This window comes from Strongylocentrotus purpuratus, unplaced genomic scaffold (assembly GCF_000002235.5).
Source record: "Strongylocentrotus purpuratus isolate Spur 01 unplaced genomic scaffold, Spur_5.0 spur5_scaffold_12, whole genome shotgun sequence".
Taxonomy (NCBI): Eukaryota; Metazoa; Echinodermata; class Echinoidea; order Camarodonta; family Strongylocentrotidae; genus Strongylocentrotus; species Strongylocentrotus purpuratus.
This window is the reverse complement of record NW_022145597.1, coordinates 8,911,884-8,921,916: the sequence shown is the minus strand read 5'-3', so window position 1 is coordinate 8,921,916 and position 10,033 is coordinate 8,911,884. Positions and strand designations below refer to the sequence as shown.

Here is a 10,033-nt window from a genome sequence, read left to right as displayed (position 1 = left end):
CGAATGGAATTGAACCCCTAGTAAAACAGCTTGTAAAATACTCTGGTATGGAATGTACAGTAAATGAGCAAATAGTCGCGACCTGTCTCTTCTCTATCCTTTCTTAATTAAAATAGAAACCGGAAATAGAACTAGCAAAACGGTTTATATTACCTTCAAATCAACCGATACCGATGCAAGAAATGTGAACGTTTTTATTTTTCTCTCTTGTTTTTCTCTCTTGACAGATACCATAGTAAACATAAACAATGTCGTCACAGCTAGTTAGCTGGGGAAAACCAATGTCTATTTTTAGATATTTTTATATTTTCGGTCATGAGTTTCTCGTATACGGTGGGTGGGAAGTCCCGAACTCACACACAACTAGGAAATCGGGGACAAGATCAAGAGAAAGAAGAGTCAAATCGAGCTAAAAATTCAACATTATCGCCAACAAAATCACCAGGAACTGCTCGACCAGGAGGTAAGCGCAACTTGACGGGAGTACAGCCCGGTAGTAATCGTAGGGTTGGAGCAAAATCTAGACCACAGCGAGCAGCAGGTACATCAATCGGCGCTCAACAAACTTCCACCATTGTCACGCTTTCAGATTTAAAGAATCAACAAAGTAAACATCAGAGTAGTGTGAATTTAAAACCAGCCAATAGCAAAAACAATGCAGCAATAAATCTACCTCAGCATTCACATGATTCAGGTCCTGGAAGAAAATTAGGAGGGCATATTATTTCTGACTCGAAACTGTCTGCTGTTAGAATAGGAGTTGGTGTCAGAAACCAACCAATCTCTCCAAATAGACCTGTCAAATCTGGAAATTCAGAGCATCTTCATAGCAGAACTAGTGCCTCAAACTCAAATTCAAATCACACACCTGCTGCACCAACTGCAGATCTCTCAACTAGAGGAAGCCAGACGAAGAAGAAAACACCCAATGTGAACAGAACTTCAAATAAATTGATAGACCAGACATTAAATAGCAATAAAACTTCTTCAACTTCAAGTCAACGATCGCCAGGTAGGGGAAGAGGTTCAAGAGGCAGAGGTTCACCAAGAGGCGGCATGGCATACAACACAACAACAACAGATACAGCAGTAGCTTATACTCTGCCAACCCTCGTCAAGTTGGACAAAGACCTCCAGATGAAGAGGGAGAAGATACTCGTCAACGACAGGGAGAACCTGGACCATCGCAGGGAAGCCCACAACAGCCGCAGCAGCAGCCACAGGGGGAAAGGTTAGGGATAGTACATGTATCTGTAGCAATATGCTTAAAGGGCAAGTCCACTCCAAAAATAACTTACTTTTGATAGAAGCAGAACAATCAGACAAACCAATCAAAACAGATTGAGCAAAAACATTGGATAACTAATAAGAAAGTTATGAATTTTTTATGACATGAAAAACTTTGAAAATCACAATACAAATTGGCAACTCACTCATGAGTCTGTGACGTCATTGTCTCACTATCCACTAGATCTAATTGTTTCATTTATATTGATATATACACTTCCAATTTTCTCCCTAAAAATCTTATTTCTTCACACCAAGCATCCAAGTTATATTGACAGTAAATTTGTAGGAATATGTTTTTGTGTGAATACATTTTAATATATTGAGTAATTTTTTTCAATTAAATCATAAAAAAATGTGAATTTTGATAAACTAGATCTATTTAATATAAAAATCAATGATTCTGAATATACGATATTCAGAAAAAAGTATCAATTCTTCGAAGTTCATAAAACATTTTATATCTGTTGTGTCATGCTTAAGCTGTTTGGCCTCGAAGGGCATTTCCCAGCATAGGTTTCTCCCGAGGTATTATGGGCTCGGTATGTAACAGGTTAACCTGTTTTGCTGGGCTCTTGAAGAATATCAAAATACTAAGCCAGTATCAGATATGTAAGGCCATTACAAAAAATATACATGTTTAGCATCCCCGCCCGCTTCCTTTTTGGGGCCGCCTCCTATTTTTTTTTTTTTTTTTTTTTTAAAGAAAAAAGAACATGAAAACACTGCTAAAATAGGTCTATTTCTGATTTAAAAAAAAAAATGTCAGCGGCCATCTTGAAAAATAGCCCGACTGTCGGGGAAAATGTACCAAGCGGCCATTTTGAAAGAAAAAAAAAAGGGCCTCCTCCTTCCTATTTTTCAAAAAAACAGGACGCTAAACATGTTTTTTATTTTATTTGGCCTAATGTAACGAAGAAAGACAATAGTGATTTTAAGAAACCTGTTCTTCAGACCTTATTTATTACCAATCTGTCCAGAATTGATAAAAAGGGAGGAAGCCATTGTAATGTTGGTTTTAGTCTTGTTGTTTTTCTATTTATATTTTTTTAAATCTTTGTTTCCTAAGGAACAACATTTGATTCCTTCTTTTCTTCTCCTCATGGAAAAGTCATTTTAAATTCATTCATGAAGTATTATCTACAACTTGTTTTTCATTTATAGCCCTGGAGCTTTTAGAGTGATTCAACCAAATGCTTCTAAGAGGCAACAGCTGGTAACTAGTAAGTCTCTATAGATTCAAATATTGTTTTCAACTTTTCAAGTTGAGTAGAGATATCTGTATAAGAGGATGTGAAAAAGAGAGAGAGAGGGGGGGGGGTGGTAGAGAGGGGAAGAATGCTCAAGAAAGAAATTAAGGATTGTGATTTTGAAACAAAAAGTAATTGATATTGGCGATACTGGCTATATTCTATAAAAGGGAATAAAAATTTATCCAAAAATACTATTTACAGGTTTAATACTCGATACAAAATCAAATCATGATTTCTCTTTATCAAAATCTCTTGTAAGAGGTGCATTCACATCCTAATAATTTGATCTTTGAACTTTTGAAGAGCATTTTTGATTAAACTATCTTCTTATTTTATCTCACATTCTTTTTCCTTCATCTTTCCCCTCGCTCTGACCTTTTTTCTTTCTTCATGCAATTGGGAAGCATGTGCCCCCCCCCCCCCTCCATAGCTAAGTCACTAAATAATACTTTTGATATTTGAAAAACGTTTACAATTTTAAATGGGAATAATTTTGAAATGGTATGTATGCAGTTGGTAGTTTTGGTAGTAAAATTGTCTTGTGTTGTGACCAGGGCAGGGCGTGGGGGTAGGGGTGATGAAATTTCATAATGTTAAAATTCCTAGCTATGGAATGAAAGGGAGGAGTATGATTTATTCTCAAGAGTGCTAATGTGTGAAAATTGTCATTTGGATTTGTTTTCTTGTTTTCATATTAAATACACTTTGGGAGAAATCCTAGACTTATGGTTTAATATCTGTTTTTTTCAATGTTTTTTTTTAAACCAGAATCTTCACAAGAGATGAAGGCTCTTGAAGATTATAGAGCTTCCAAGAAACCAACTACTATACGCGGAGAAGCTCGTTGTGCAGGTAGGCCTACATTTCACATCATCCACAAGTACATCCTGTAGAGTTTAATCTGTAATTTCACCTTTTTAAAAATAAATTGCATGAAGAGAAAAATGTATGCAATACTTTTCTACATGTATGTACATGTAGCAACAGTAGCATCGTATTCACATTTTAAAAGTGTTAATCTCCTTCTTTTTATTTTCCCTTTTTTTTTAACCAGGTGGAAGTAAGTCTGAAGAGGAGGCTAGGCTGGATCTAGACAAGCAGCATCGAAACAAGAAATATGAACAGATCGTAAGAAAATTTGATTTATATTCCGTGGTCTTGGTTTATATCTGATGTTATCGCTGTAATTTTGAGTGTTAGTAACAAGATTACATTTCAATTAGAGAGTAATAAACAATTACTCTCAAGAGATTCTTCTATCACCCTTAATATACACATCGTTTGTGCATCTGCTGAAGCCACCAAGTCTGGCCAGGCTACTATTAACCCCTCCCTTCAGTTGGGGTCAGTCTTTTTTTCCTTGTCGATCGATTTAGACCCCGTTCTCACTCACTTTGAAAGTGGTCTTAGTTAGACCGCTCCAGACCGCTCCAGAGGAACGGGTCTTGAGGAACGGTTTGCGAGCGTACACACTCCGAGCAGTTTTTATGGCTCAAACCGCTCCACGAGTCAAAGTGGTCTTGTTGCTATGGCAGCTCAGGTAGGCGGGTCAATTTTTTCACGCGCGGAATCCAAACCGTATGTACCGTACTACATGTTTCGCCCCGAAGGTCACTAGCTCACTTCCGTTCAAAGTACGCTTTCCGTTCACGTTGCACGTTAGAGCGCTCTGGAGCGCTCTTAATAAGACCCGCTCCTCAAGACCACCTCGGAAGGTGGACTTCTGGAGCGGTCCAGAAGTCCGCTTCCTGGACCACTTTGAGCGTTCTCACTCACCTACGAACCGCTCCTGAGGAGCGGGTCTTAGTTAGAGCGCTCCAGAGCGCTCCAACGAAGTGAGTGAGAACGGGGTCTAAGATATGATACCCGAACGAGGGTAAAGGGAGTGCTCCTCTACCTCCACTTAATAAAATTGTGAGGAGAGAGTACTATATATGTAGTGGCAGTGGGCAAAACAACTTTAATATTCTTCTTTAATACACAGCATACATGTAGCACACTTTCATTGACAGGAGAGAAAATTCATGTTTCTGAAAGACAGACTATGATGAATAATTCATTAAAGATACTTGTAGGTCTTCTGGTTAGTTGTTGCAAAATCAGGTTTAGTTACCGGTAGGTAAAGTCTTTGGTCCAGGGCACTGGGCGTCGCTAGACCTTTATCAGTTGGGAGATAGGGGGGGGGGGGGGGCTGTAGAGGCCACTGTATTACCAAAAAAACTAGCCACCAATTTCTGACAAATAAATAAATGCCAAAGTCTACAAATTTAACCCTATAAACCCGGGGCCTGAGCCTAATTTTTATACAAAATATCTATAGCTGTGCATGTGCATTTGGTCATTTTCCTTGACCTCATAAATATATGGTATATTTCGTCAAGACAAGTCAGCATCGTAGCTATATATAATTAAATCTTCCAACCATGTGGTTTTATTAATGTTCTTTTTTTTCCCCAAACAGCTGAAGAAAGAACAACGGAATAGAGAAAAGAGGGAAAGAGAAGATAAGGAGTTTCAAGAAAAGAAAGCTAAAGCTAGACAAACGGTAAGAATTATCAGTTGATCTAGTTTGTTTTTCTATCAAATCCTTGGGCAAAAATCATTTATTTGTATTTGTTCACATTCGGTAAATAGTTTTAAAGGTCATTTACAGTTTTGAGGATCGAGCTAAAAGAAAATTGGAAAGAAACATCATGTTAAATATATGTTGTTCTTCTTGTAATTGCTTGTATAAAGAAAAATATACCTATGAGATCATTTAGCATTCTGATCCATGAGATCTGGTGAATTGTAGTGTAAATATCTGTAAGGAATGCTGGATAACAGCTATGCTAGGACCCTTCTACTTACAAAGACTAAGATCGACTTTAAGTTGGACTTAACTATGGCAGGCCATTCATGCCACTGGTTGCTCTCTTCAGATCTTCAGATAATATTTTTTCCTTCATTAATGAATTATCAAAAATTTGAATTCTGTAGATTTGTGACCGTGATTGTAGGTCCCTTGAGAGACCAATGTCAGTAAATGGTGAGAGCAAACAGTGGCATGAACGGCCTGCCATAGTTGAATCAAAGTTAAAGTCGATCTTAGTCTTTGTGAAGACCGGATGGGTATCTGCATTATTTTCTACCTTTCATTTGTTTGATAAATAAAATCACTTGAGGAGGAAAAAATACTTTGTAGCAGTTCCGTATTATCACTGTCTTCCTATTCATCATCTAAAATAAGAGAAAGCTGACAAAATGATTGGGGGGGGGGGGGGGGGGCTTACCAAAACTTTACATGACCTTTAAATTACGAAGATTGACATTAAATCTTTTCTTCCTTTTTTCAGGCTGAAGAAAACGCAAGAAGAAGAAATGCGAGAGAAGTTAACTTCTTAAGAGATGAACATGCCACGTGAGTTGCTCTCCACCCCCTCCCTCCCCCTCTTCCTCTTTGTGGAAAACAAAACACAAAAAGTGGTCTTTGTAGACAGGTTCCTTTAGTACATGTTTCAATGAGAAACCATTTTCAAGGGAAACGAAAAATGTGGTCTCTGTAGACAGGTGGTCACTAAAGCAGGTTTGACTGTAAATGCCTCAAGTTTTTGTTTTTCATACCTTACGCATTGTCTGACCCCAAGCAAAGAAACTTTTGACCGTTGGTTATTACATGGTGTGACAAATATTTGTGCTTTATGGAACCAGTGCCTCAATCTCAAAACTAAACCACACAAATAATGTGAACAGAACTTCACATATATTATTGGTTTGCTTTTGTAGAGTTTGGACGAATTGATACGTTTGTTGGAAACTATTTCACTTTGGGGAAATGTATATTCCCGAGTTCAAATATTTCATTTGGAGAAAAGAGAAAATGCTTTACATTCTGTGACTTCAATGCTTCCAAACTGTACAGAGAAGAACAGATGCATGATATAAATCTTTAGTTTTCATGTTTCCCTCCAAATTGCCAATTGCCAATTGGTATTGAATTGGGATTCAATGGGGGCATTCAATGGGGATTATGATCTTCTCATGTGATGGAGAAGAGCACATTACAAGATTCAATTTTTTGTATTTGTATTAAAAAAATATATATATTTCACTTTTCTTCAATTAATAATTTTGATTAAATAATAAGAAGCCAAAATCACAAATACTGAAGATGTCTTCTCCTGAAGCAATTAGGGGAGGAGCTACACTGTACAAGGTATTCAGTTCTATTTCTCATTTGTTAGAGTTGGAGGACATATTGTTGGTTTGTTTTTATTTTTTCAATCTTATTTTCTTCATATCACATTTTGTTTTTTGTAGAACTAATGAGAAATTCCTAAGAAGGCTTGATGCAGGGAGGACACCTCCACAGAGTAAGTTACTACTACAATATTAATAACGATGATAATAATAATACCAGTGTTTTATAAAGCGCTTTATCATTAATCGATCAAAGCGCATACAGCATTAGTATTACCCCGGATTCAATTAATATTAGGGTTTGGGTTGCAATACTGGGTTTTAGGTTAGGTTAAAGGTTAGGGCTAGGTGTAGTGTTAGTATCTTTTTATAACCCCAAATTTATACTGATTATATACTTCAACTTTATATTAACACATCGATTGCTCTCGATCTTTGCCTCTCTTCACGGTTGCTCGTTTGCCATGCATGCAATTTGGCACAAAACAATAGGCAACAAATCACCAATAGACAGAAGGATTGATTTATGCAGCACAATGGCTCTGCAAACTTACCCCTTTCTGGTCCTGACTAGCTAAATGACAACCCATTTAACACCTGTTTTAGATTAATCTTGCACTGGGAACAGTTAAATAAACTTGAAGGCTTTGGTATACCTATCACATGATTAACACACAGTAAGCTTAAGGTTCAAATTTTCACTTTAAATTGTAATATAGATGCAGTTTATGATTATATTGCAATCAATGTATATATTGTTCCGTTTCCATTGTAACAATCATTTTCAGAACGTTATTATGCTTGTGACGATGTACATCTGCTATTATTGTATTTATGTATTTCTTCTTGTGATATGTACATGTACAATCACTGTAAAACCAGTGAAAAAAAAATTCCTGAAAGGGACAATAAATGGCAATTCAATTCAATGATGAACAATGTGGCACATGGAGGATTATTTGTGTAGCATATAAAGAGTTATTCTTTATACTTACATCTGTCCCGCTAGGTGAAACATCCGTCTCACAAAGTTCAAAACTCCAGCAGCTGCGGGAGATGTTCCCTGATAAGAAACCTTCCAAGCTGCAAAAACTTCTTGACGACAACAATAACGATGTGGCGGAGGTTGCCGATCTACTCATGGATTGAAGATGACCTAAGATGATGAACGCCCGTATTGTGCCTCTTCCAGAAGATTGAAAGTGAGAAACGTTCCTGATATATAAAGAAAATGGCTACAGCCAATGACACTGGCAATGTCAGTCTCTTGGTCCTTCTGAAAAGTTATCTGAGCCCCAGGAAACCATTATGTCAGTTTCCTAGTCCTTCTGACAATTTTTCAGAGGGTTCATAAGACAAAGGCCACCCAAGGGTAACAGGAACACTGGCCACTGTGTGAAGGTGGCCTTTCTTGACAGGTCCTACAGCACCTGTTTCTTCCTAGAGGGAATGGCTGTTATAGACAGTTTGCTTTATAGAGAGGTGGCCTTTAACACTGGTTTGACTGTATTTTGTTGCTTACCTTTCATTGCGTTCATGACTCTGCTCCTCAATACCTTATCTCTCTAATCCAAAACTACACTCCTGCAAGACCTCTACGCTCATCCACTTCCAATTTTCTTGTGACCCCCAAAATTACCAAAACGTGGGGGGAAAGATCATTTGCATACTCTAGTCCTAAATTATGGAATGGCCTTCCTGAAGACATCAAAAAATGTTTATCTTCTGATTCTTTCAAAACTCATCTCAAAACATTCCTTTTCAAGTCTTGGATCGTTTTTCCTGTTTACACGCGCCTTGAGCACTCCACAGAGTGGATTTGGCGCGATATAAGTTACATTATTGTTATTAATATTATTATTATTATATACAGTGTATGTGTATTCAGACAACGACAATCTTGTCTCATTATAGATGGTGTTCAGATTTCTTTCTTTCTGTACTTTTCTTGATAGCCTTGATTCATTATTAGTTACCAACTAAATTAGTCATACCCTTACCAAGTTCTGTAATTTTTAAAGTATGTGATAAAGTGATTTTACCGATTTATGTTTCTTGATAATCTAAAAGTATTTAACAATCGCCCTAATTCGACCAGTCCACTTTCATTCTTGAGTTACGAAAATCACAAAAACATGAAATTTACAAGGGGTATGAATAATTTAGATGTTAACTGTATGTACATGTAGTTACAAAATGCCTTGGAAAATATTTTGCACATTACCTCCAGCAACTATTGCACAGTACATACATGGAATAAATCCTACCAGGTAACCACTTTCTTCACCTGGGTTGAGAGTGGCAAATGTACATACTTTGGGGAGTGTTTCACAAAGATCCTAAGTCGCACTTACCGGTAACTCTAAGTTGGACTTAAACATTATGGAGAGCCATTTGTAGCCTGAAAATGAAATATATTAAAAAGCAAAATTTTCAGTACTTTAGACTTTTCATATATTCCAAATCAAGAACATGAAATCTCCTTGATAATAAAAAAATATGAATGATTTAAATCAACATTTTATGCTTTTTAAAGGCACACTGTCCTACTTGTAGCTACTTGCTCCCTCTATATAGAAAACTTCCCAAATTGGTGCCTGTTGGCCCCCCATGATCCTCTTTTTCTTATGTTAAATGAGAGCTGAGTTAATGAGATAGCCACCTGTCAGTGACCTCATTGGCTCGCTTTGTGGTCTAATCCCTTCTAGATGCAGTAGTAATGCCTACCTTTAAAATAACTTTTACAAAATATTTTCAAAGATGCTAACAGCTCTCTAAAATTGTTAGTCAAAGTTAGAGATAAGTTCAAATTAGGATCTCGGTTCTTTCAAGTTGGCCTGAATGAATTTTAAATAAATTTGAAATATGGGAGGTTTAGTAAGTACATTTTATAACAACAAGGTTTCACAAAAAATATCTGTGATCTGTTCAAGAAGAATTGAGAAGTGTGTCTCATACTTTTTCTTCAGTCTTCAGTCTATGTTGTCCACGTACTGAAAAGCAGCTGGTATTTTGCCACTCCAAATTTTATGAACCACTTCCTACTTGCATCTCCTTGTCATTGTAGCCCCTTTGAAACTATTTAATAATTGTTGTGTAATTATTATTGTTATTGATGTCTATGCTTAGTTGCTTTCTTGTCCTTTATAAAAACCATAATCATGATATGTAAATCTTGGTCTTTAGGGGCTGGGTTTGTCATTGACTGACAATAGGCCCGTTCACACATAACAATAAATGCGATTTGGATTGCGATGCAAAGATCAATTAATTTTTTGCGACCGTTCACACATGTCAATTTAGTGCGAATTGGA

The 10,033-nt window shown here is 36.9% G+C and overlaps 1 protein-coding gene across 2 annotated transcripts; it reads left to right on the top strand.

Moving 5' to 3' along the window:
• Nucleotides 1–244: 244 nt before the first annotated feature.
• LOC115922609 (coiled-coil domain-containing protein 112-like) lies at nt 245–8,092 on the top strand. 2 transcript variants are annotated; one of them, XM_030981769.1, is made up of 8 exons: nt 245–1,231; nt 2,452–2,510; nt 3,309–3,392; nt 3,595–3,668; nt 5,002–5,085; nt 5,876–5,940; nt 6,840–6,892; nt 7,729–8,092. In XM_030981769.1, the coding sequence occupies exons 3-8, from the start codon at nt 3,323–3,325 to the stop codon at nt 7,866–7,868; spliced, it is 486 nt and encodes a 161-aa protein (XP_030837629.1). In that variant the 5' UTR covers nt 245–1,231; nt 2,452–2,510; nt 3,309–3,322; the 3' UTR covers nt 7,869–8,092. The 2 variants fall into 2 exon arrangements, with proteins under 2 accessions (XP_030837629.1, XP_030837628.1); XM_030981768.1 differs by lacking the exons at nt 3,309–3,392; nt 3,595–3,668; nt 5,002–5,085; ... (1 more) ...; nt 6,840–6,892; nt 7,729–8,092 and having other exon boundaries at nt 2,452–2,511.
• The last annotated feature ends 1,941 nt before the right edge of the window (nt 8,093–10,033 follow it).